At 40.5% G+C, this 27,998-nt stretch overlaps 1 protein-coding gene across 1 annotated transcript; it reads left to right on the top strand.

The window, feature by feature from the left end:
• On the top strand, positions 1-27,998 carry FEM1C (fem-1 homolog C). The gene is made up of 3 exons (XM_042982539.1): positions 1-348; positions 1,196-1,926; positions 23,269-27,998. The coding sequence occupies exons 2-3, from the start codon at positions 1,383-1,385 to the stop codon at positions 24,576-24,578; spliced, it is 1,854 nt and encodes a 617-aa protein (XP_042838473.1). The 5' UTR covers positions 1-348; positions 1,196-1,382; the 3' UTR covers positions 24,579-27,998.

Raw genomic sequence — 27,998 nt, 5'->3', positions numbered from 1 at the left:
CCGCCGCCCTCCCCCGGCCCAATGGCGCGGCTGCCGCGTCAGTGATGTGAAACCTGGCTCAGGCTCGTCCGGCCCCCGGCCCGCAGCCCATTACACCATCCGCCGCGGCATCCGCTGCAGCTGCTGTAGCCCGCGCAGCCAGGGAGGGCGGGAGGCGGCTCGGCGTGGCGGGGCGGGGCGAACGGCGCGGCCGGATTCATTCCTGTGGGGCGCGGGGCATGGAGTAGCTGTGCGGCTGCAGGCGGAGCAGGCCGGCCCGGGCGGCGGCGCGGACAACGGTTTCAATTTAAGGGGGGCGGCCCGAGCCCGAGCGGCCAGCGGCGGTGGGGAGGACCAGCCCCCGGGCAGGTAGTGGTGGCGGCGGGGGCCTGCCGGAGCCCGGGCTGCGGCCTGAGGCGCCCGCGGGGAGGCCTGGGCGGGAAGGGGAAGGAGGGCGCCCCCGGCAGCGGGCGGCGGGCCGGAGGCCCCCAGCTTCGGCGGCCCGGCGGGCGAGGGTCGTGGTCGCTCGGGGAAGGGGCGGCCGGGGTCCGGGGAAGGTGGCGGTGAAGGTTACGGAGGGGCACGGGGTCTGGGGGAACCTGCGATCCCTTGCGGGGGGGGGGATCAAAATGGGGCGGGCGAAGTTAGAAGGCGGCCGGATTTCCTGAGAGCTTCGAGTAGTTTTAAAGGAAAGCGAACCTTGTCGGGCGAGGGCTTTGGCGTTGGCTGGCCGCGGTTTGTCGTGGCCGACCTTTTTGTTCCTTCTCGAAACCCATTCTGGCCATAGCGAGGCCTTCAGTCTCGCGCCCTTGGCTCGCTCCCCTCTGCAGATGTGAGGAAGAGAAACATTTCTGAACCCGCGTCCCTCGCCGCTTTCGGGTGCACTCTCCCTGGGCGTGTGCAAAGCAAAAACTAGAACAATGCTGGGCTGCTCTGGAGGCGAGAAAACCCGGTCGCCTGTAGTGTTTCAGTTTACCGTATATAGAAAAGAAACTGCCTCCCACCAAACCAAAACATTTGGGTCTGTGTGTAACCTTTTTGTAGTCTTTCCCACCGTGTTTTGGTGGCTTGAGTTGTCCCTTAAGTATGGGACTATCCGGCCCCCTCCCTCCCCCTAAGAGTAGAAATTAAGAAAACCTAAACAGTGTTTTTGCCTTTACCTATGGAAAACTCACAAATCCTCCCCCCCCTCCTTTTTTTTCCTTCCTTTTCCTAGTTTGGTGCTCTGGTTTTCAGATGTTGGAAGGCAAGACAGAACACACTCTCCGTGGTTTTATATCCGTTTGGAGTGCCGTGATTAACATTGAACTTTGGTTCCTGTAACTCTTGCCTGTGTCCGTAGAGTTAGGCTGGGGCTTTGCTTTGAAGGATAAAAAAAGCGCAGCCAACTCAACCGGACATAAATGGATCTAAAGACCGCAGTGTTTAACGCAGCTCGGGATGGCAAACTCCGGCTTCTCACCAAGTTGTTGGCAAGCAAATCCAAAGAGGAGGTTTCCTCCTTGATCTCTGAAAAAACGAATGGGGCCACGCCACTCCTGATGGCCGCCAGGTACGGGCACCTTGATATGGTGGAATTCCTCCTAGAGCAGTGCAGTGCCTGCATAGAGGTCGGGGGCTCCGTCAATTTTGATGGCGAAACCATAGAGGGGGCCCCGCCGTTGTGGGCCGCCTCTGCCGCGGGACATCTGAAGGTGGTTCAGTCTTTGTTAAATCATGGAGCGTCCGTCAACAACACCACTTTGACCAATTCAACCCCTCTCCGAGCCGCCTGTTTCGATGGCCATTTGGAAATAGTAAAGTACCTTGTGGAACACAAAGCCGATTTGGAAGTATCAAACCGCCACGGGCATACGTGCCTGATGATTTCCTGTTACAAAGGACACAAAGAGATTGCGCAGTATTTACTCGAAAAGGGGGCAGACGTTAATAGAAAAAGTGTCAAAGGTGAGTGCAGCCTCTTCGTTTCTGTGTTTTAAGTGTTTACCATCGTTTTCAGGAAGCTGGCTGCATCACTGTAAACAGTGGGCGTTGAGTCAGCCCACATTGGCAGACCTGTTCAGGCTAGGTGTCCCTTCCAGCATAACCTTGTTGGTTGTTTCTCTGATGTTTGAGAATATGCTGAATGAGTGTGATAACAAGCCCTCAGTCGCTGTGTTAAGTAGCATTTTCCATCTCTTATTTGGAGTACTCTCCAATTCCTGGGTTCCCCAGACTTACAGGGGATGTTAGTGACAGTTGACCTGAGCCTTTAGGCTTGTGTTCAGTCTACTTGAGAATATACTTCAAGGTAACATATTTTTTTTTAGCCTAGATTGTTTTGTTTTCTGTTTTTGTTTTTTAAAGAACGCGGGTGTAGTAGAAACTACTATATTTAGTGACTCATTGTCTTGTGTCTTGGGTAGGCATTTCATTTGTTATTTTGTCAGGGAAGGCCAGGCCACACTGACCTGGAAGGATTAATGTCAGTGGAAAAAGAAAATCTGTCCCCTTCTTCTCTTAATTTATTGTGTGGCCAATAGAAAACCCTTTCACGTCGAGCATGTATTAAATATAGCGAGAGAGAAAACAGATTTTAAAATATGCTACAAAACTGAGCACAAAACAAGGCGTGGATTTGTTGGCTAGCAACAGTGTCAACACCTTTGTGGAAAAGAAGGGCTCAGGTTCACAACTGTGTGTAATTTTCAGGGATGTAATAAACCTAAAGCAGCAAATGATAGTTGCGAAGCTTTTTTTTTTTTTTTCCCTAAACTCTCAAAGACAACTGTTTTGATAGCGTATTTTGATGCTTGGAACCTTTTTTTCCCCCTTCAGCATGTTTGTTTATACAATAGCAAAGTGATTCACAGCCCAATTTTAAAAAAACTATTAAAACTTAAAAGGAGCCTACATACATGGAACGAAAAATTCAAACAATTCAAATTGATTTCCAGTGTTTACAATGAGAAAGAAGTCTGATTTCTAGACCTCCAGCCCCCTGCAGCCTCTGTTTATAAGCACTCTCCCTGTTTTTGTGTGTTCTAGAGATAGTCTGTGCGATGACAGTATACTTGTCTATGTCTCTTCCTCCGTCTTTCCCTTCTGTTAGTTGATGCATATTATTTTGTTGTTGTTGTTTTTAAACCTTAAATTATCTTGGACGTCATTCAGCTCCAGCACACAGAGCTGCCTCATTCTGTTTCATGGCTACACAGTATTTCATTGTATCAATATACATAATTTATCTAGGCCCTGTTGATGGACAGTTAGGTCACATCCAATATAAGCAGAGCTTCTGTGAATATTCTTAAACAAAAGTGTGGCTTTGCACACTGTGTGAGAATAGCTGTATTATAAATACTTATAAATGGAATTGCCGAATCAAAGGGTGCTTTTATCATTGTGGGAGCCTCTGATTGCCTTTTGGAGAGCCTACACCACACAATTAAGGGACACTACATAGTTATTGGACATAATTCACTGAAATTAGTATGATCTTTTTAAAAAAGGCAGGCTCACTGATTTTCTGTAAATTTTTTTTGTCAGAGAAAATATAAAAATCTCACAAAATTCCACTTATAGACAATCCTTTCGAAAAATATTTCTGAATTTATCATACAGATACATGTATGTAATTTTATTATATATGCTCTTCTTCTGTAACCCTTTTTTTAGCTTAATAAATAATATCTGTAATGCCACTAATTACAGCCTTTTAATTTCAGTAGCTGCATATTCTCCTAATGGAGGGTTATCTTGCTTCTGTCTTTTCAGTAGGATAAAAAATGTTCCTGTAGACATTCTTTCTTACACATTTTTTCATTTGTTCTTGCTTGTCTTTGAGGTGGGTTGTTGGCTCAAATGACAGCATGACATTTTTGTTTGTTTTCAACACTCATTCTTTTAAAGAAAGCCTGTTTTAAGAGGACAGTTACTGCTTACGTGACCAGGTTACCATGGGAAATGCTTTGAAATCATAAGTAGCTGAGAGAGGGTTAAAAGGTATGGCTGCTTGGGGTGCCTGGGTGGCTCAGTTGGTTGGGCCACCTGACTTCTGTTCAGGTCATGGTCTCAACTGTGAGTTTGAGCCCCACAGCTCAGAGCCTGGAGCCTGCTTCTGATTTTGTGTCCCCCCGTCCCCCCCCCCCCCCATAAATAAAATAAATAAACATCAAAAACAAAAGGTATGGCTGCTTGTTTAGGCTTGTTGGATTTGTTGTTTCTTTCCTTTGGGTTTTTTATTCATTAGCCTAATAATACACAGATTGTTAAACTTACATATTTAAGTAAAATTGTTTTAAACCCTTAGGTCATTGGAGAGATGAGTCCTGGTACTGTTTCCCTTATGGTTTTCAGAGGTTCTTTGTCTACTTCTGGAGACAGAATGTGTGAGACACCTGTGCCCTAAGCAGATCACATTTGTGTGAGCATTTTCCCCTAGTAAACTGTGAGTGGTATCTCCCTCGATTACCTTTGCTCTTTCGGAAGAAGTTTCCTTTTATCACCATCATCACATAGCTTTGCATGTGAGGACATGTATGCTGCCTCTTTTGGTCAAATGATCTAATTCTAGAGTTGTTTTTTCCTGCTGTATCAGTATCTACCACTTGTGGCTTTTACAAAAAATTACACTTACCATGAGAAAATAATTTTGTACCAAAAATTATTTTCAGATAGCCTCCTTTATACATATATATATGTATGTATGTGTATATACACGTATATATATACATATATGTGTACATATACATATATACATATATGCATGTATATATACATATATGTGTACATATACATATATACATATATATGTATATGTACACATATATGTATATATATACACACACACACATATACATACAAATATAGTATTTTAAAAATATATATAACATGTATCACTTTGTGTACATTGCTTTTACCTGTCATGGTGTCTTTTAATTTCAACAGTGATTTTTTTAAGTTTACTTATTTATTTTGAGAGAGAGAGAGAGGGTGAAATGGCATAAGTGGGGGAGGGTCAGAGAGAGAGAGGGAGAGAGAGAATCTCAAGCAGACTCTGCACTGTCAGCATGGAGCCCAATGCGGGGCTTGAACTCATGAAACTGAGATTGTGACCTGAGCCGAAACCAAGTCAGATGCTTAATCTGCCGAGCCACCCACGCACCCCTTGACAGCGATTCTTAATGAAAATTGGGGGCTGATTAAAGTATATATGTACCCTCCCCCACTCTGATCCTGAAGCTTCCATTCCTTGATAATCACTCTCTTATTGACTCTAGATTGTTTTATGGATTAATGCATAATAAAAAAGCAGGAACCAGTTGAATCTAAGGGGGAACATTGGAGAAGGATCTATGCGATAGAACATCAAGAAAGGATTCTGCCCCCCCTCCCCCCATTTTTCCTCCTGTCCAAAAAGTGGAAAAGACTGGTGAGACTAGGGATAAAATAGAATAATTTCTTAGGAAATTGTGTGTGTTCACTGTTGGAAATGGTTCTGAAGAAAGAAGACACTGGCAGATTATGCTTCGTCTGCCTAAATGCAAAAAGCACATGACCTCTACGTTCCATTGTATTCCATTGTTTTTTTGCAGTCACGCTGTCTTCTATTCGATACATGGTAATATTCTATTCTCAACCAACTCGTTACCTCTGGAGACAGTGGGTTCTTTCTTTTCCCCTGGCGTTCAGAAAGGAGAAAAACTTTGAAATATTTAGAAATACTTCTCCATTTTAACACAGCATTTGATGTTTGAAACAGGAGAGTGGGTTGCCATGTAGAGCCGTAGACCACAAATCAGAAGTGATTGAACAAGCCCGTGTCAGAGTGATCACATTTCAGCCCTTCACGGTTATGGTCATCTTTGGCTTGCTTTGCTTTTCCTTTTTTTTTTATGTTCTCGTTGTTCAGTTCAGAATAGGGTCTGTAGTACAGTTAGGTGCGCCCTTCAGTTCTGCTTTTACACCCTGATTCGATTGGGGAATTGAGCAGCTGAAAGTGATTGGAATGCTACAGAGCAGAAGAGCTTCTCTGAGTCGGGACTGGGGACACTGGTCCTAGCAGGATCCTCATGCTATCCTCATGCGTGGCTTAATCTTTTTAAATACCCAAGGTAAGTAGGTTAATTGGTAATAAGAGAATCACTGAGTTTTCTGTAGGCAAGGCATTGTGCTGGACATTGTGGGAGGTTCTGAGAAGACACAGGACGTCACATTTGCCAACTGCTAACGGATTAGTATAAGTCCACGCTGGTGGATTTTAGAAGAATGTGATCTTCATGGAGATGCCGAACTGGGCCTTGAAAGGATTGTTGGGGTTCATATCTCTAGAATGCATTTGGTACAGTTTTATGGTGTGAGGAAGGGCACATTGAGAGATCTGCTTGGAGGGTCCAAGAATTGGAAAAGGCATATTTGGACCAAAGGGCGCTCAGGGCTAGAGTGAAGTCTAGATAAAGGAGTTTGATTTTATTCTTTATGTAGAGGTAAGGCAGTGAAAGTTTGCGGCTGGTGTTTGTATCCATGTGTTAGAAAGAGAGCCTGGCCTGTAGTGGGTATTTGGTAAATGAGTTTGTTGAATGACTGTGCCGGATGTAAGAGAAAAAGGATTATACGCTCCTTGTTGGCAGGGACTGTTGTGTTTTTCTTTCACTATGGAAATAAATACACACATGGAGACATGAAATGAGAAATGAAGACCGTAATTGTGAAAAAAGAGCAGTACAGGTGGGACTCCAGGGGATTTCTTTCTCCTCTCCTTTGTTTTCTGCAGTAGTTTAAAGCAAACCCTAGGCATATTATATTAGTTCTGTCCCATAGGATAGGCATTTTGGGGTCTAGGTGTATTTCAGTCAAGAAAATCTGAAAAAAAGAAATCTTACTGTTTTTTTCTTGTTTTTTTTTTTCACCCACTGTAGCTGCAAAATTATTTTAGATAAGAAAATCTGCCCCGTAAATTAAGAACTGTTGATATTAAGGTAAAGGACCAAGAGGATACTCCTTGTCACCTAGGTAGTTTGTTTCCCTGTACTTCAGGACTCTCTGAGACTGTTGGAAGTAGTTCTGTTTTCTTTCTTGACTTTGAATATTCTCAGCTATAGGTTCACCTCAATACACCTACTTCCAGAGAAGAGGTGAAGAGAGGGACATCAAATTTCATTCTGTTTTGTGGCGTTTCTGTGTTCATCTGATTTCATAATAATGAAAAACAACAACTTACTAGTTGAATTCATTCACATTCGAATCCCAGAGCATCAAGTTGCTCCCTTGAGTGGTTCCACGTTCATTCTTGCCCTCTTGTGTCCCTGAGCGTACGTCTCTGTATCTCCAGGGAGACTTGATATCCTCCTTGGAGAAGCGAAGCTGCAGAAAAATGTGTAGATGGAGCCCAGTGGGGAGATAGCCATCGTGTTCCTCTGCGCCTGGAGATTGGATTTTGAACTGTGAATCCTCACAAGTGAGCCGAAGTTGGAGAAAATAAGTAGATCCTGAACACTACTGCCCTTTTAGGGCTATTGGCAGCGAGTTGAGCTTAAGGCTGAGGTTAAGTTTTACTTCTTGACCTTTGGGTACAAGTGGGACTGTCACCAAGTCTGTCTTTATCAGATTTCCCTAGATTAAAAAGTGTTTAAAACAAAATTCAGGAAGCCTCTGGCATTCTAGAGACGTATGCTCCTGAGACATTAGGAAGGTATGTGATGGAAGATAGAGGTGGGGACCGGCCCAGGTAAAGAAGCCATGTGGGTGCAAATCTGAGGAAGACATGTCTCTTCCTTTTGTCCCCCACCATTAGGAAGAATGGCCAGGAAAGGGAGTTTGAATGAGTCTCAATTGTAATGTTGATGTTTTCATCAACTGACATTGTGTAATTTTCATCACATTACACTACCATTGATTGCTTTTAGTCTGGATTCCTAAGCTCAGGTCGTCTTAGCCTTGAAATTGCACCTGATGTCAAGACCCGTCTCCTAGGCACTTCTGATTCCCTTTCAGTCATAAGAATTCATCTTACTTCTGGATGCAGATGTTTTTAGCATTGAACTTTGTTGGAAGCTCAAGGACCTGTGTCGTTAAATTTCCATATGCTTCGAACTCAGTGCGTTATACACAGGATTAATGAAGGGAGGGCACATGGTAACCTTGGCACAGTTTGTCCTTGATTCTGTTTTGATTCCTTTTTTTTTTTTTTTTTCCTTCAAACTCCCGTTCTCAGGTATCTCTGGTGTTAGCATAAACATGGGGAAGGGAAACATCCTGAGCAGAGGAACTTTCTAGTGCCCCTTAGATACCCTGAAGTGTTTCTCTCTACCCCTTCTTACCTCTTCCCTTAACACATACCATTTAGTTATTCCAGGAATGAAATACTTGGAATCAGCCTTGTTCTGCAGCTGAATCGCAGGCCCCCTCCCCTCCTTTGCAAGTGAGCCTCTCACGGTCCCAGCCACAGAACTGAAGAAGAGTGGATGGCAGGCACGGTAGGCTAAAGAGCAGCAGTGAGAATTGTTCTTGTGCATTTCCAGTAAGTCTGTTACAGTTAGAGACCCTTTAATTGCTGTTTCTAAAAGTCAAAAGTTTTTACCAAAAACGCAAGTACTTTGATCTTAAGACAGCTTTGAGACGTACTGTTCGCCCATTTAAGTGTGTGAATCAGTGTGTATTCACAGAGTTGTGTGGTCATCACCACAACTACCTTTTCATCCCCCACCCGCCAAAACCCATATCCAGTCATACTCACTGCATCCCTTCTCCTCTCCCACCCCAAGTGCAGAAACCTTAGGCAGTCACTGATCTTTCTGTCCTCTAGGGACATAGGCCTGCTACGGACATTTCATATAAATGGAGTCCTAATATGTGGTCTTTTATGATTTGCTTCTTTCCCTTAGCATATTGTTTTCAAGGCTTGTCCATTTTGTAGCATGTTCTTTTTATTGCTGGATAATCCCTTGTGTAGATAGACCACATTTCTCCATTTATCAGTTAATGGGCATTTGAATTGGTTCTACTTTTTAGCTATTAGGATAAGAATGCTGATAAGAATATTCATGTACAAGTTTTTGTGTGGATGTGTGCTTTCATTTCTCTTAGGCATATATGGAGGAGTGGAATTGCTGGGTCACATGGCAACTCTCTGTTAACCTTTTAAGGAACAGCTAAACTATTGTCCAAGTGGCTGTACCGTTTTACATTCCTGTCAACAGCGTAGGAGAGTTCCAGTTGTCCACACCCTCTCCAACGTTTGTTACTACTATTTTTTCTTTTGGAGGGGGGAATAGCCATCTCAGTGGGTGTGAAGTGGTATCTCATTGTGATTTTGATTTTGATTTCACGTGATGATGTTCACCATTGTGTGCTTTTCATGTGCTTATTGGCCATTTGTTTATCTTCTTTGGACAGGTGTCTCTTTGCGCGTTTTAAAATTGGGTTATCTTTTTATTACTGAGTTGTAAGAGTAATTTATGTATTATGAACGCAAGTCTTTTATCAGATATTTGATTTGCAAATATTTTCTCCTATTCGGTAGGTTGTTTTTTCACTTTGTTCTTTTTCTTTTTCTTTTTTTTTTAAACTTTTTTAACGTTTATTTATTTTTTTGAGACAGAGAGAGACAGAGCATGAACGGGGGAGGGTCAAAGAGAGAGGGAGACACAGAATCCGAAACAGGCTCCAGGCTCTGAGCTGTCGGCACAGAGCCTGACGCGGGGCTCGAACTCACAGACTGTGAGATCATGACCTGAGCCGAAGTCGATGCTTAACTGACTAAGCCACCCAGGCGCCCCATCACTTTGTTATTTTTCTAAGTAAATTTAATTTTTTAAAGAAAATGAGAGAAGTTAAGAGTAACAGAAAGGGAGTCAGGTATACCATTAAAATAAGAGGAACAAGTGAAATGAGTACGTATAACAGACTTAATTTTTTTTTTTTGTAAAAACTGAAGTGATTATAAAATGTCTCTCCCTCCCATTCCTTTTTCCTTCCTTCCTTTCTTTTTATTGAAGTATAGTTGACAGAACATTGTATTTGTTTCAGGTGTACAACATAGTGATTTGAGTAATAACGTACGCAGTGTTCATCATAGTGAGTGTGGTTACCATCTGTCACCACGCCATGTTACTACAGTATTATCGGCTGTATTCCCTGTGCTGTACTCTGTATCCCCATGACTTACTTATTTGATAACTGGAAGTTTGTACCTATTAATCCCCCTTAGCTATCTTGCCCATCCCCCCTTGCACCCTCCCTCTGGAAACCACCTATATTTATGAGTTGCTGTTTTGGTTTGTTCATTTTGTTTTTTAGATTCCACGTACAAGTGAAATCATATGATCTGTGTCTTTTGCTGTCTCACTTATTTCACTTACCATCCCTTTTGTCCCATCCATGTTGTCACAGATGGCAAGATTTCATTCTTTTTTGTAGTTGAATATTACTCCATTGTGTGTGTGTGTGTGTGTGTGTGTGTGTGTGTGTACACAGATGCACACGCACACACACCATGTCGTCTTTATCTGTTTATCTGTCGATGGACACTCAGGTTGTTTCCATATCTTGGCTGTTGTAAACAGTGCTGCCATAAACATAGGGGTTTATGTATCTTTTCAAATTAGTGTTTTTGTTTCCACAGTGGCTGTACCAGTTTACGTTGGTGTTTTCACTCTTCTGATAGGTATTATTCACAGCAATTTGGATTTTATTTTACAAACTGATTTCTTAAATATTCACCTTGTAGATCACTTAGATTTGACTTAAACTAGAAAATTGTTAAGAATACACTGCAGGGTTTACTGATATCCTTTATTACAAAGGAAAGTTTCTGAGGGTCAAACGGTGTAATCTAGTCATAGAACACACCCTTTTCCTGCTGTGGCATAGAATTTTCTCATTCACGCATAAGGTGGAGTGGAGATATTCGTTTTTCTGTGTGGTGTGAAATAGGGCTGTGACCTAACCCTCCTTTTAACTTCTCTTCATGTGTCTTTTTTTTTTTAATGTTTATTTATTTTTGAGAAACAGAGACCAAGTGCGAGTGGGGGAGGGGCAGAGAGAGAGGCAGACAGAACGTGAAGCAGGCTTCAGGCTCCGAACTGTCAGCACAGAGCCCGATGCGGAGGTCGAACTTGTGAACTGTGAAATCATCACTTGAGCTGAAGTTGGATGCTGAACCGACTAAGCCACCCAGGAACCCCCCCCCCTTTTTATTTTTTAATGTTTATTTATTTTGAGAGAGAGCACAGTGTGGGAGGTGTAGAGAGAATCTCAAGCAGGCTCTGTGCTGCCAGTGCAGAACCCATCACAGGGCTTGAACCTATCAACCGTGAGATCATGACCTGATCTGAAATCAAGAGTTGGATGCTTAACCGTCTGAGCCACCAAGGTGCCCCTTCTCTTTGTATTTCTCGATACCATTATTAGATGTGTTAGTTTAATGGCAGACACCTATATGACAAACAGGAAAATAAGATTTCTCTTCTGTTTTGAAAATAAGATTCCTCCTCTGTTTCCCTGGCGCTCATAGTAGCAAAGACTAGCAGCGTAGGCATCACTTAGATCCACCCTGGATCACCTGAATCAGAATCTGCATTTTACTGCGATCCTGTGGTGATTGTGCACATTAAAGCTTGAGAAGCACAACTTTATTTGACTAAAACACACACACACAAAACTTGAACTGTGTGAGAACTTTACAAAACAGCAAAATCTCTTGAATTGATATTGTTAGAAAAAGCAGTTTATAGTAGACATTTTGTATTTGTAAAACATTGTATAGCCCTTACGAGAACATTTTTGTTTCAATAAAAATAGAAATTGGGAGTGGTTTAGGAACTGACTTAATTCTGATCCTGGAGACCCTAAGTAATCTTATTCAAATGGAGATAGTTATAAATTCTGTGTTGAAGTTCTTGTATGATTTAAGTCGTTAGTTGATTGGTAACAATCTCATGCAGACAATCACTTATTTATTGTTTAGTCAAGCCCAAAACATCTGGTGTGGAGCCAGGGAACTGTTAGGGCTCCAACTAGTTATTACTCAAAATACTAGTTTGTTTTTGGATTACTTATTTTAGGAAAATCTTGACCCCTTCGGTAGGCACAGTGGAGTGTAGTCTCATGTGCCTGCTAGCGCAAGATTACAGGTCTCTAGAATTAACAGCAGCCAAGATTGGCGCTTGCAGAAAGGTCTTCTTGAGAAATACTGCCATGATTTTTGTTTGTTTTTTGTTTTATTAAGTTTTTATTTTAATTCCAGTATAGCTAACATACAGTGTTACGTTAGTGTCGCGTGTACAACATAGTGATTCAGCGCTTCCACACATTACCCCGTCCCGGTGCGCCTCACGGCAAGTGTGCCCCTCAGTCTCCATCACCTATTTCACCCATCCCCCGACCCCACCTCCCTTTGGTGACCAAGCGTGCGCACCTCCGTCTCCTTCCCTTAGTGTCCATCCCAGAAGCCTCTCAACGAGTAGGGCTACCTTTTATTCTTCCAGATTCTTCGCACTGTTTCTATGTTCGGTTATAGGGTTGAAAAGTAATATATTTAAGATCATACCGTGTTAACTTTCTGCATAAATACTTTAACTGAATTAACACTTGGACCATTAGCTTGATTTTTAAGAAATGGCCTTTTTTTTTTTTTTTTTTTTTTTTTAAATTTTTTTTAATGTTTATTTATTTTTGAGACTGAGAGAGACAGAGCATGAACGGGGGAGGGTCAGAGAGAGGGAGACACAGAATCCGAAGCAGGCTCCAGGCTCTGAGCTGTCAGCACAGAGCCCGACGCGGGGCTCGAACTCACAGACTGAGAGATCATGACCTGAGCCGAAGTCGGCCGCTCAACCGACTGAGCCACCCAGGCGCCCCAAGAAATGGCCTTTTAACAGACATGCCTTTTGAGAAATCATAAGCATTTTCCATAATGAATTCAGTGTCAGAAGTTTTATTTTTTCTTCAAATGAACATGTTCTGAGTCAGGCATTGAGAATTATATAATACAATGTTTATATTCTTTCTTTCTTTTTCTTTAGTTAAATGTAAATTAAATTTCAATGCTAAATATCCCTAATTTCATCTAAGGTGCCTGGTAATATTAGTATTTATTTTTGAACCTTGTGTTCTATTTTTAATTGGCTTTCTTACTCTGAGTACACAAAATTAAGACCTTATGAGGTAGAGATCGCGAATCTTGTGTATTATGGAAGCATTTTTTTTTTAAGTTTATTTTTGAGAGAGAGCATGTGTGCATGAATGGGGTGGGGGGAGAGAGAATTCCCAAGCAGGCTGCATACTGCACACTGTCAGCATGGAGCTCGACTCAGGGCTTGAACTCACAAACCGTGAGATCATGACCGAAGCTGAAATCAAAATCAGATGTGTAATCGACTGAGCCATCCAGATGTCCCTGGAAACATTTTTAAGAGGCACATAACCCAGGGAAAATGCTTCAGTTGAATATTTAGTAGTGCCTGGCACATGATGTTATACCACCCAGAGTTTAAGTCATTAATAAACCTAGCAAAAATTAAATACAATTTTATTGGTCTTTGATGTATAATTTAGCAGAGGTTAGTCATCAGGACATAGTTAACTTGATTTTTAAATTCAACTTGTTAGATATTTTTCACAAGAACTTGCGTTTAATACTGAAAGCATCTCTCTCGAATGAAACAATAGAGCAAGGTATATACCATAAATATAGCAGATAACTGATCAACATTTTATAAAATGCATAGAGAAAGTCAGACTAATAGTCCCAGAAACTGGAACGTAAATAGACTTGTCATAAAAGACAATAAAGTTTGTGAACAGACATGGGAAGATGCTCTGTGTATCTAGGTATAGAAGTAATATAAATTAAAATTCGAAAATTCATTCTAGTACCAGAAAGAATACTATAAAAGTGGAACTTTTATTTTATTTTATTAAAAAAAAAGTTTTTTTTTTTAATGTTTATTTTTGAGAGAGAGAGAGAGAGAGAGAGAGAGAAAGAGAAACAGAATCTGAAGCAGGCTCCAGGCTGTGAGCTGTCAGCACAGAGCCTGACCTGAGGCTCGAACCCACAAACCATGAGATCATATCCTGAGCCGAAGTCAGACGCTTAACCAACTGAGCCACCCAGGCGCCTCCTATAAAAGTAGAACTTTTAAAAGATTGTCTAATTACTTTGGAATGAATTAAAGATGTATTTTAAGCTTTCACACATTTGTGATTCTATTTTAAATTAGACATTACTTTTTTTGTCATTTAGTTATCGAGGTATAATTTTATACAATAAAACTCATCTTTTTTAGCAAATAGTTCCGTAAGTTTTGATACACATACACTGTAGCTTGCCCACCAGTATAGTAAAGGTAGAACAAGGGTTCCTTCATGCCCCTTTGCAGTTAGCCCCTCTCAATCTGGCCCCTGGCAGTCACTGGTCTGTTATCTGTCCTTACAGGCTTTTAGGCACTAATTGTAATAGTGAAAATCCTGAAGCTCTGCAGACATCCATTGACGGGAGGTGTTTGTGTTAACTTGGTTCATGCCTCCTTGCTTGAACTCACCATAGAGCCATTAATAATGATTGCGTAGTATCCATGGAGTTCATGTGGACCATGTACCTACCGGTAGCCCATGGTGACAAAATGACAGATGTAGGAGAAAAGCAGGAAACAGTTGTAAATAGACTGATTAGAACTTTATCAAAACATCTATGTAGAAAGACTTGGAGACTTCAGACAAAAATTATAGTTGCTTTAAAATTACGCTTTTTTTTTTTTTTTTTTTTTTTTGCCTCCCTTTTCTAAACTTTTGAGTCAAGGTCTAGACTATAATTCAGAAACATTTTTTCAGGGCTTTTAGGACATGAAGCTGTGGTGGTCATATACATAATTTGTTAGAGTAATTAAGATTTCTCTCCTGAGGTTTTATTTTTTAAGCTTACTTTATCCTAAGTTTGAATCACTTTTTGTGATACCAGCTATTAAAAATTTAAGAATCTTTGGGGCGCCTGGGTGGCTCAGTCAGTTAAACGTTCAACTCTTAACTCTGGCTCAGGTCATGGCCCCAGGGTCATGGGATCGAGCCCCGTGTTGGGCTCCACGCTGAGTGTGGAGTTGCTTAACCTCCTTTCCTCCTTCCTCCCTTCCCTTTCCCCCACTTGTGCACTCTCTATCCCAAAATAAATAATAAATATTTTTTAAATGTTCGTTTATTTTTAAGAGAGAGGGATAGAGTGTGAGCGGGGGAGGGGTAGAGAGAGAAGGAGACATACAATCTGAAGCAGGCTCCAGGCTCTGAGCTGTCATCACAGAGCTTGACGCAGGGCTTGAACCCACCAACTGCGAGATGGTGACCTGAGCCAAAGTTGGATGCTTAACAACTGAGCCACCCAGGAACCCCAATAAATAAACATTTTTCAAAAATTTAAGAATCTTACCTTAGCCTTAGCAGTGTGGTAACTGCTAGCTGGGATACAAAGGAAATATTACATGGGGTCTGTATACTTTAGGAATAGACTGTTAAGGTAAGAAAACCGGTTTGTGTGGCAGTAATATTGTACTATTAGAAGATATGACATAATATTATAATAGCCCATGTAGTAGGGTTACCTACCAGGATAAGTGATACATTTATTCACTAGGCATTCTCAAAATGACAAATCGATGTGGTATAAACAAGATGGCCTCTTTGGGCAGCTGAAGTTTCTGTTGAAACTTGAAGGACAAGAAGTTAAAATGGTAAAGAAGGAAGAGTGTATTACAGGGAAATGAAAAGCCGAGGCGTGGACATGAGTGGGATTGTCCCCCGTGCTGGGAGGGACACTTAGGACAGAGTGACAGGAAGCAGAAGTGGGGTCTCTGACATGTGAATGATTGATAATGTCTTTTGAATGAGAGTGTTGACCAACTATGGCCGGGGGTCAAATCCTGCCCACCTCCTGTTTTTGCACTGCCTGAGAGCTAAGATGTTTTACCTTTTAATGGTTGGAAACAAATTTAATGAAGAAGAATATTTTATGACTCATGACAATGCCATGAAAGTCATATTTCAGTGCCCATAAGTACAGTTTTGTTGGAAACTAGCCATCCCCATTCGTGTAACGTATGGTCCCTGGATACTTCTTGACATGGCAGAGTCGAGTGGCTACAACAGAGACCTTACAGCTTGCAAAACCTAAAAATAACTGTCGAGCCCTTTATAGAAGAAGTTTGCCAGCTCCTGGGAAGATTCACAGTGCAGCATTCGTATTGGACGTGCTGATAAATGAGGCTGGAGAAGTAGGGTAGGGTAAAATCCATTCCTCATAGTGTGTCTTACGTGTGTTACCACTAACCAAGATTCAGCTTTACTTCACATGTTTTTCTAAAACTATGAATTTCTTCCTTGTTGTCCTCCCACCCTGCACAGATAGTGCCTTGAGAATCAGTGCTGTGGGATTCTTCAAGCCATCTTAAAGATTTTCAGCTGTTTCTTTAGAGGAAGCATGAAGGGTGTTGAGTTGGAAAGTAACATGATCAGTGGAGTTTCATTAGGAGGTTTGGCTTGTATTAGATAAAACTTACTCATCAGATTTGAGGATGACTAGCATTTAAAATATGACCCCAGGAATGAGCAGAGCACTACGGTGGTGATTGGGAGGCATGGGTGTGTGTTCTATTACTAATGTCTCTGTTTTCTATTTGTAAAATAAGTGTTTTCTCTGCCTGCATAGTTATAGATGTAAGATGACAAAGGGGCAACAGTTGATACATAACATTTAGGAAAATAAAAAATGCTGTGCTGTCGTATGGATACTGTTTTCTTCTCTGATGTCTGCTTTTTATTATTTGCTTCTGCTTTCTCTGGGTTTAATTTACTGTTTTTCTCCTTTACTTTCTTGAGATGGAAGTGTGGCCATCTTTTTAAAGCCTTTCTTCTTTTCTAACATGTACCTTTGAGCACAATTTCAGCCATACCCCACCAGATCAATTACTTAAGGTTTTTGTTCTCATCCAGTTACAAATATTTTCAGTTTTTCCATTGGGATTTCTTCCTTGACCTGTAGGTTATTTAGAAGTATATATTTAAAATTTCAAATATATGGAGATTTTTCTAGCGTTTTGTTGGTGTTGGGGTGTGTGTGTGTGTGTGTGTGTGTGTGTGTGTGTGTGTGTTTGATATCTAACTTGCATTGTGAACTTAGAACATAATCAGGGATATCAGTCCCTTGACATTTCTGTGTGACTCTCTTTATGGCCAGAATGTGGTTGGTGTTTCTATTCTTCCCTATATCCTTGGAAGAAAATGGTATTCTACAGGTGTTGAGTCCAGTGTTCATTTATGTATGTCCGTTAAATCATGTTTGTTAATTGTGTTCAAAATCTTCTATATCCTTACTGGTTTTGGTCTTCTGTACTGAGAAGTGTGTTCAGGTGTACTTGCCCGATTGTGCATTTGCCCGATTCTCCTTGGAGTTCTGTTGATTCTTTGCTCTATATAATTCAACCTATGTTCTTAAGTCAAAAGAAATTTAGAATTACGGTATCTTTATGTTGTTTTGAATTTTATATCCTTATAAAATATTTCCCTTTATCTCTAATTAGCCATGCTTTTTGCCTTAACGTCTGCTTAGTTAGCATCTGCTTAGTCCTTTTATTTTATTTATTTTTTTAACATTTATTTATTTTTTGAGAGAGTGTGAGTGGTAGAAGGGCAGAGACAGAGGGAGTCACAGATTCAGAAGCAAGCTCCAGACTCTGAGCTTTCAGCACAGAACCTGATGCAGGGCTCGAACTCAGTGAACCGCGAGATCACAACCTGAGCCAAAGTCGGCTGCTTAACTGACTGAGCAGGCACCCCAGTCCTGTATTTTAATATCACACAGCTTCCTTATAGTTACTTTTTGCATAGGGTATAAATTTTTTTCCCTTTTTTTCCTCTTTAGCCTTTTTCTGCCCTTGTATTGAAGGTTGTGTCTCCTGTAAGCAGCATGTAGTTGAGTTTTATGTATTTGTATTTTCAGTCTGACATTTTATGTCTTTTAATGGGAACATTTCGTTTGCTTGCTTTTTTTTTTTTTTTTAAATTTTTTTTTTTAACGTTTATTTATTTTTGAGACAGAGAGAGACAGAGCATGAACAGGGGAGGGGCAGAGAGAGAGGGAGACACAGAATCGGAAGCAGGCTCCAGGCTCTGAGCCATCAGCCCAGAGCCCGACGCGGGGCTCGAACTCACGGACAGTGAGATCGTGACCTGAGCTGAAGTCGGGTGTTCAACCGACTGAGCCACCCAGGCGCCCCTCGTTTGCTTGCTTTTAATGTAATTACTAACATATTTGGATTTTAATCTCTATTTTCTGATTTTTATTTGTCCTATCTGGTTTGTGTTCTTTGTTTCTCATTTTTTTGTCTGAATTCTTTTTTTCTTATTTCATTTTCTTTCTCTATATTAGAGACTACATAATAATGACATGCTGCATATCCACTGTTATTTTATGGATTACTGTACTACCTTGACTTACCAAAGGAATAACATAAATTTCTTTTTTATTTTATTTATTTCTTTTTTCATTTTTCAAATTTACATCCAGGTTGGTTAGCACATTGTGCAATAATGATTTCAGGAGTAGAATCCAGTGATTCATCCATTAACGTGTAACACCCAGTGTTCATCCCAACAAGTGTCCTCCTTAATGCCCCTTGCCCATTTAGCTCATGGGCCCCCCCACAACCCCTCCAGCAAACCTTAGTTTGTTCTCTATATTTAAGAGTCTCTTCTGTTTTGTCCTCCTCCCTGTATTTATATTATTTTTGCTTCTCTTTCCCTTATGTTCATCTGTTTTGTATCTTAAATTCCACATATGAGTGAAGTCCTATGCTATTTGTCTTTCTCTGGCTAATTTCGCTTAGCATAATACCCTCTAGTTCCATCCACGTAGCTGCAAATGGCAAGATTTCATTCTTCATGATTGCTAAGTAATAACTCCATTGAATATATATATATTGCATTTTTATCCATTCATCAGTCGATGGACTTGGGCTCTTCCCATGCTTTGGCTATTGTCAGTAGTGCTGCTATAAACATGGGGGTGCATGTGCCCCTTTGAAACATTACACCTGTATCCCTTGGATAAATACCTAGTAGTGCAATTGCTGGGTCGTAGGGTAGTTCTGTTTTTAATTTTTTGAGGAACTTCCATCCTGTTTTCCACAGTGGCTGCACCAATTTACATTCCCACCAAACAGCCCACGAGAGTTCCTTTTCTTCACCAAAGCTTGTTATTTCTTGTCTTTTTGATACTAGCCATTCTCACAGATGTGACGTGGTATCTCAGTGTGGTTTTGATTTGTATTTCTCTGATGATGAGTGATGTTGAGCTTTTTTTCATGTGTCTGTTAGCCATCTTGATGCCTTCTTTAGAAATGTGTCTATTCAAGGAATAACATAAATTTCTGATTTTACCTCTGTCCGAGCCTTGCAAACATGTTTAGAATAGTTGAATTCCACTTACCCTCCTTTTATGCTGTTGCTGTGAAGCGTTTCATTGCTCTGTATGCATTTCAAGCCCTACAAAGCACTGCTCTTTCCAAAGTCTCTATTTCTTACGTATTTATCCCTTTTATTGATGCTTCTGTCCATATCTCGATGCTTCCATGCAGCTCATCTTTGTTTTGCCTAGAGAGAACACCCCGTAGTATTTAGGTCTGCTGGTCATAAGTACCTTGGTTTTTCTCTTTTCGTTCTTGCCTGAACCAGTGCTTCATTTCACATTTATTCTTGGTGTGGGTGTAAAATTCGAGTTGGCGCTTCCCTTCCTTCAGTGCTTTTAAGATACCATTCTGTTGACTCCCAAGTTCCTATTCCCCAGGAGGGCTTGGCTCTCAGCCTAGCGGCTCTTTTGCAGGTGGTTTCCACCTGTGCTCTGGTTGTAACGTTTCTCTCTTTGCCTTCGCACTGGGCAGTTTTGCTGTAGTGAGCCTGGAGGTGATATTCTTTGTATTTCTCTGTCTTGGTATTTGTAAAACTTCCTAAATTTGTGGTTAGTACTTCATCAGCTTCAGGAAATTCTCAGACTTTAGCTGTTTAAGTATTGCTTTGGGCCCATTTTCTTCCTCTAGAATTCTGGCTTTCAGGTTGTTAACCCTCTGACATCGTCTCTCACTGTCCCTGCTTTGCCAGCCTGTCCCCTCCATGCTGCTTTCTGTCTATTTTCACCTCACTTACTGTCCAGTCCCTCAGTCTCTCTTCAGCTGTATGTAATCTGCTTTTAAAGCCACCCACTGAGGTTTTCAGTTCTAGAACATCCGTTTTGTTCCTTTTTTGTAGTTTCCACTTTTCTAATTCTCAGAAATGTTTTTTAATCTCTCATACTTTGCTAAGCATAATTATTATTCTGAGGTCTGTGTCTGATAACTATATTATCTGGATCTTCTGTTGGGCCTATCAGCTCTTATTTGTCTTGGTTTTGTGTTGCAGTTCCTTTGATTGGATACTTAACATTATATATAAAGAGTATAAAAAAATAATTTGAGCTATAGCAAATAGACAATATCTTCTCTAATTACTATTTGTATTTGCTTCTGGCTTTTGACTAGTTTAACTAGCAATCCCGAATTTCCTTAATTCAGTATCAACACGATCTTAAATTGGATTTAGGTTCCTCCAGTACCTGGTTTGTTTGCAGTTTGCCTTAACTGCTAGGGTGCAGCCCTTCAGAGCTATGACTCAGAGTGTACGGTGAGGGGGGAGGGAGGGGGTGCAGGGAGCAGTTCAAAGTTCCCTTCTTAGTGGGTTCTGGACTCTGGTTTTCTCCCCTGGCTCTGCCAAGTTGTCAGAAGCTCCACTCAGTTTTTTACTAGCTGCTGCTTCCAGAATTGGTAGAGGCCACTGGGGGAAGCTTCCCCAAATCCTGGACTTCTCTAATTTTCTTTCTGCTCCCGGATGTTGTCCACTTTTTAGCTCTTTGCTAAATCAAACAGATTTTTAAAAATAAATTTTTCAGCTTTTCTAGTTCTTACCGGGAAGATTGATCATACTCTGCCATTACTAGATGTGAAACTCTTCTGTATGTTTTTTATTTTTAAAAGTCATCTTTTTCAGTCTATGGTGTATTTCAGTACAGCAATTCAGTTAATTAAGAAATGACTTCTCACAATCTAAAATTCTGATCAAGAATATGTCAATATGTTTTAAAAGAACACAGTAAAATTCTAAGTCAATTCAGACAAAAAAAAAAATGACTTCTCTTGCGTTGTTTTTTTTTTTTTTTTAAGTTTATTTATTTTGAGAGAGACACATATGGCACGAGTAGGGGAGGGGCAGAGAGAGAGGGAGACAGAGAATCCCAAGCAGGCTGTGGGCTGTCCACAGGGAGCCCAACACAGCACCTGAACTCATGAAACCGAGAGACCATGACCTGAGCCTAAACCAAGAGTCGGATGCTTAACTGACTGAGCCACCTGGTGCCCCTCTTGCATTCTTATTCTTGATTTTATATGACTCTGAATGGAGAAGAATGCCATTGAAACCTTATATTTCCCTTATATTGTCTCTTTTTTAGAGGGAAAAAGTACTATTAGGGATTTTTAATTTTAAAAGTTTTAAAAATACATTTAGTAGTAGCTGTGTTTTTTAATGGAAATTATTTTGAACAAATGAACATTAGTAGTCAGAAGCTCTGGGCTCTCTGAGTGCTTGGTTATATACACATGCCATCAGACACCATTCCATTGTGGACCTTTGAAATCTTGAGTCAGAATAAATATATGCAGATAATCATGTAATTCCTGTAGGTATCATGGAAGAATAAACAGGATAAGCCTGTGGAAAGATTAAAGTCCTAATGTGTCATAACTTGCTTTTTGGAATTTTAGTTAATAGATTTGTTATGTGAAGTATTCAAGTTTAAACCAGTGTTTAGTACACCTGCTGTGTCAGCATCCCCCCACCCCGAGCCGGCCTCCCCCCATGTCTGGAGGTGAGTCAGCATACCATTGTAATCATGGCTAAGATGTATTGCGGTGACGTAATGAAGGGTGTGCAGCTGGATCCTAAGCAGGGAGGCACAGGTGGGGTCGAGAGGAATCTTTGCAGGCTTTTTTCGCTGTCTCCTTGTCGTAAAAGGTCACACACAGCAGTTTTCTGCCCAGGGAACCCCATTAGAGACTCAGAGCCCAGGGGTTTTCTTGGAGGCTAGTCACATAGGCACCCTTTGCGGAAATACCCCAAATTCCAGGCTCTCAGAAGGAAAGCAGGTATTCAGCATAAACTATATTATCAATACAAACAGGAAGCCACCCTTATCATTTAAGGAGAGTTTTCTGAACTCTTCACCAGACGAGTTCTCAGGTGTCAGCTGAGGGCTGTCCCTTAGCAAGCAGCTAGTTCTTTCTGAGGATAACCAGTCTCCTATGTTAACTCTTTTCTGCACATGTGCCTCAAATGACTCACTGTTGAGATTTTTTGCAAACACCGTGTAGAAATACCAAAGGTCTGTGTGATAATTTTTGTTATGATAACTGGTAAAATGTTTGGCATTGAACTCGGGCAACTGAAATACTTCGGTGGTTGTATTGTCTTAATACGTTGCGTACAGGCTTTTATGACATGTGCCTGTTGTCCGTTTTAATCCACGTGTGGGAAGAACAAGACCGCATCAGAACATTTAGTACATCTGAAAAAAATGTTTAAAAAATTAAATTACCATGGGAAGTAATCCATTACGAAAGGACACTTCAGATGTCTCTTTTAAACTTCATATCGAACCACCCACATATTTTTTTCAGATTTTAGTGGACTTGTTTTTCTTATGGGAGCTGAGGAAAGTACTTTGTCACCGAGGATTTTGACTAAGACAGCTTACCTCCCCATTTGACAATCAAATATTGAAAGACATAATTTCTGACTACTATTAGAATCAAACTAGAGGATCTTAGATATCATGGATTCAATTTCTTGTTTTTAAATGTGGAAGCTGACCCAGAAAGTTAAGTGACTGCAGAGTTGAATAGCTGGTTAATTTCATTTCATCACTTTTGAGTCAAAGAATATGCACTTGAAAACATTATTTAAAAACCCAAGAGGCCATGGATTAATTTTGAATTTCATTTGGTGATTTGGATGATCCTTTCATGCCTAATTTGGTCATATAGTAACCAAACTTAACAAGTGTTTATTTAACTTCCGCTGTGTGTCAGACACTAGTTTTAGGTGCCGGGATAATTTTTTCTCATGTGTAGTCAAATTAATGTCCCACAAAGGGCGGCCTGGGACTGCCTGCTTCTCTTTAGGTTCCTCATGTGTTCCATTGTACCTTGGTCCCTCAAAATCTCTTTCTTTCCTCTCCTTAAGGTAATACTGCATTGCACGATTGCGCGGAATCTGGAAGTTTGGACATCATGAAGATGCTTCTCATGTATTGTGCCAAGATGGAAAAGGATGGTTATGGAATGACTCCCCTTCTCTCAGCAAGTGTTACTGGTCACACAAATATTGTGGATTTTCTGACTCACCATGCACAGACGAGCAAGACAGAACGGATCAATGCTCTGGAGCTTCTGGGAGCTACATTTGTAGACAAAAAAAGAGATCTGCTTGGGGCCTTGAAATACTGGAAAAAGGCCATGAACATGAGGTACAGTGATAGGACTAATATAATTAGCAAGCCAGTACCACAGACACTGATAATGGCTTACGATTATGCCAAGGAGGTAAACAGTACAGAGGAACTAGAAGGTCTTATTGCTGACCCCGATGAGATGAGAATGCAGGCACTATTGATTAGAGAGCGCATTCTTGGCCCTTCGCATCCCGATACCTCTTACTATATTAGATACAGAGGCGCAGTCTATGCGGACTCTGGAAACTTCAAACGATGCATCAACCTGTGGAAGTATGCTTTGGATATGCAGCAGAACAATTTGGACCCTTTAAGCCCAATGACCGCCAGCAGCTTGTTATCTTTTGCAGAACTGTTCTCTTTTATGCTGCAGGATCGGGCTAAAGGCCTGCTGGGCACCACTGTTACATTTGACGATCTTATGGGCATACTATGCAAAAGTGTCCTTGAAATAGAGCGAGCCATCAAACAAACTCAGTGTCCGGCCGACCCGTTACAGTTAAATAAGGCTCTTTCCATTATTTTGCACTTGATTTGCTTATTAGAAAAAGTTCCTTGTACTCTAGAACAGGACCATTTCAAAAAGCAGACGATATACAGGTTTCTGAAGCTGCATCCGAGGGGAAAGAATAACTTTAGCCCTCTTCATCTGGCCGTGGACAAGAATACCACGTGTGTGGGGCGGTACCCTGTTTGTAAATTCCCATCTCTGCAAGTGACTGCCATACTGATCGAATGCGGTGCTGATGTGAACGTCAGAGACTCCGACGACAACAGTCCCCTGCACATCGCTGCTCTCAACAACCATCCAGACATCATGAATCTCCTTATTAAATCAGGTGCACATTTTGATGCCACAAACCTGCACAAACAAACTGCTAGCGACTTGCTGGACGAGAAGGAAATAGCTAAAAATTTGATCCAGCCCATAAACCATACTACCCTGCAGTGTCTTGCTGCTCGTGTCATAGTGAATCATAGAATATATTACAAAGGGCACATTCCAGAGAAGCTGGAGACCTTTGTTTCACTTCATAGATGATGACCGGACTGTATGTTCTGCACTGTCAAAGCACGAATCGGTAACAGTTGTTTCATAAACGAGCACTGTTGTGATGACACCAGCATTCACTTAGCTTGATCTCCTCGTGCTCTCATTAGCTAAAGCATTAGAAGCATCTGATTGACAGGATTGGTTTCCCAGTATTTAATATAAATATACCATATAATATATTGTTGGTGAATTATTGAGAAATGTAATGTCCTCTTCAAATTTCTAAAATTGTCTGCCAAAGGCTTACCTGTTCTGGTTTTGTTTGCTGTTGGGTGTTTGGGACAGAGTTCACCGTTTTTCAGTGGTGTCTTTATACTTTACTGGTTTGTGAATTTTATACAATCGAAAAATCTTTCTTTTTCCTGCTTCCTCCTTCTCTTCTCCAAGCTTCTTCCCCGTTTCCGCTTCCTTTGTTTTCCTAACCATTTCTACTTCAGAGTTTTTTCCCCCCTTACGGACCCATGCTAGGTCGTACACCCTCTCCGGACCTGTTAACCATTTGCAGTTACCATAAGTGCTTTATCTTCTCTATGCACCGGCTTAAACTTGACTGTTGTATGTTAGCACATTTTCTATGCAGCAGTTGGTCAACTTCGACTCAAAACACTGTTAAGTTTCGTTACAAAATTCATTTTATGAAAGTGGTACTCTCTGTAGCATGAGTTTTTAGAGCTACAGGTTAGCTACCCGAGCTCAAGCTCTTTTGTTTCTTTGGTTTTTTTTTTCTCTTTTTCTTCACTTCTGAGGTTTCTCTCTCTACTCCACTGAAATTATCGTGTGCTAAATTTGGGAAACAAATCTATTCTAACTCATTAACCCAGTTGAAATTTAGGTCTGTCATCTTAATATATCATGCAGTACAAGGAAGAATCTTTATAAAGCGACCCACCTTTCATGCTGCGCCAGCATTGGCCCGCTTGTGCTGATGATGTGATTAGGTGTAGAGCATTTGCTTAAATTTAACCTCAAAGTTTATCATACAGCTTTAATGAGTCACATTGACATAATTCAGCACTTGAACTGCAGATCACTTTTAGTTACCAAAAGAGCTAAAGCATGTCAGTGGCATGATGCTTGCCAAGCCAGATCTAGGCATCTAGGATAATTAAGGTATTTTAGTATGCAATTTACTGCCCTATTATCAGAGGTCAGTAGAGTGTCCATTCTTTCTTTCTTCCAGCCTAAGTATACCTTTAAAGATACCTTGCATGAATTACTTTGGTCTCAGTTATTTGTCACTGTAGTTAAACACAAAGGTTGCAGTGCTTTCTATATTCCCTTACTGAAAGTTAGCTTTGCTCTGCTTTTCTTTTTTTATGTGTCATTTTTTTTGTTCGTTTGTTTTCTGCGAACAGCTTTGCTAACACCACCACACACAGAAAGGGCTCTTTTAAGAAACGATAAGTGAAAAGTATTTAAAAAAAAAAAAAAAAGATTCAGGTAATTCTCATTCAGCACTTTATTGTTATTCAGAATGAAATTTATGATGGCACATTTGCCCTGCAAATGTCTTAATGAAATTGTTCTGAATAAAAAAGCTCCTCATTTGTTGGAGAAAAACTCAAGTTTACCTGTGAGTCGAGTGAGCTGGATCACTTGGGTTTTTGCTTCCATTTTATTCTGAGGGTTTGATGTAATGGTATTTAAGGAGTCATCACTGCAAAGAATCACATTAGGTTTATTTCATCTTTATTCAGTACAAAACTCATAATGAACAGTAGTAACTAAAAAAGCATTAGACTTACTTTCTGATTAAATAATTGAGGTTTAATTTTTTTTTTTTTTTAAGATATCTTTACTAGGTTGTGAATTGAATTTCACCATTGAAAAGGGTGAATGGGATATAAATGGTCACTCTCTAGCCTTTCGATGAAGAGATTTTAAAACCATATTTACCACGGACAAATTTGATGGGCTATTTGAGCTGCCACATGTATTAGTAATTTATGATTTAGACAAATATGCTAGAACTCTCAGACATCAGTATTTTGAAATCATTTGCCTCTGACCTTGTGGTATAAGAATTATATATGCATGAGCTACTTTTTTTAAAAAGGGAAACTTTGTAAGTACAGTAAATCTACACCAGTAGATCTCAGTAATTTGGGGGTAAATGATGAGCAATTGGATTTTTAAGTGATTTAACATTTTCCCCTCTTTTTTGGGAGGAGAGAAGAGGGCTTACGTGCTCGTATAGTAACACACACCTCACTGTACTTTATAGGTGAACTTGAATCATACAACTTCAGTGGAACTAGGGATTTCTTGACATAGCCTTTTCCACCACTAAATATTGATCACTTAGAACAGTTCTTCGGCCTTGAGAACTGAAATGCCTTATTTCAGTTTAGGGTACAGTTCTCTGTTCGCCATCTAATGCCGTTCGGAGCTCTTGAAAAATCCGTTAGTTTGATAGCTGAGAATGGTCCATGATTTCATTCTGGAGGAGGTTGGTTAAGAAACGTGACCTTGGACACTGTTAAGGCCTTTGTCTGAAAGTATTCTCACAATCGTTCTTGACTGAATTAAAAAAATACTTAAATTTATGTTCCTTTTTTTTTAACCACAAATGAGTACTTTAATACTTGATGAGCTAATTGTACTTGTGGGATTCGAACTAAACTATACTGTAACATGGTGATGTTGGCTGGGGTTTATAAGTTTTGGTGACATTTCTGTACAAATGCCCTGTAAGGCCTGCTGAATTTCCGATGTTCCGCTCTTGATCATTCCTGGAAGGGAAATGGTCATTTTACTCAGATTATTAGATACCAGTCTACTTTATAAAGACAAGTGGATTATAGGTTTAAAAAAGAGTCATTTTCTTACCCATAAATCTGACATGGGCATAAAACCCAAATCAGCAAAAACTAACATGGTGCCCATGACGACTTTGAAGTTAAGCAATTGCTCACTGACAAAGTGACTACCTTAACGTGTAATATCTTAGAGACCCCGCAGCTACTGTGACTTGGGAAAATTCTTTAAATTTGTATGTGAAAAAGTAGCTCTTCAAAATCATTTTGCCCAGCTGAAACCTTAGGTTGAATTTTACAGGTAAAATAATCCTTGTAATTATCAGAATTGTGGGAACCAGATGAGATAATAACCATTTTTTCGCGTAATGCGACGGCAGCATTCTTGCATGGAACTTTAACCATTTTAGAGTTAGATCCTAGAGAAACTAATTGGTCATCATCCTTTCTCTTCTCTCTTTTTTCTTTTCTTTTTTTTCTTTTTGCCCTCATATATCACTAAACAACTAGTTTCTCCCTTTTGTCACTTCCCATTGCATATTTTTCAGAAGAAGTACTGTATTCAGATGCCAGCCGATAAGTTGTCACATAATGGAAAATGATATGCCACAACATTCATTGTAAGGTTTAATAAAATTAAATTTGCACCAAA

Source organism: Panthera tigris, chromosome A1 (genome assembly GCF_018350195.1).
Source record: "Panthera tigris isolate Pti1 chromosome A1, P.tigris_Pti1_mat1.1, whole genome shotgun sequence".
Lineage (NCBI taxonomy): Eukaryota > Metazoa > Chordata > Mammalia > Carnivora > Felidae > Panthera > Panthera tigris.
The sequence above is the reverse complement of the archived record's forward strand: the minus strand, read 5'-3'. Positions and strand labels throughout refer to the sequence as shown.

Coding starts and splice junctions, on each gene's coding strand:
- FEM1C (XM_042982539.1), top strand. CDS start 1,383: ATGGATCTAAAGACCGCAGTGTTTAACGCAGCTCGGGATGGCAAACTC. Junction 1,927..23,268: donor TAATAGAAAAAGTGTCAAAG/GTGAGTGCAGCC, acceptor CCTCTCCTTAAG/GTAATACTGCATTGCACGAT.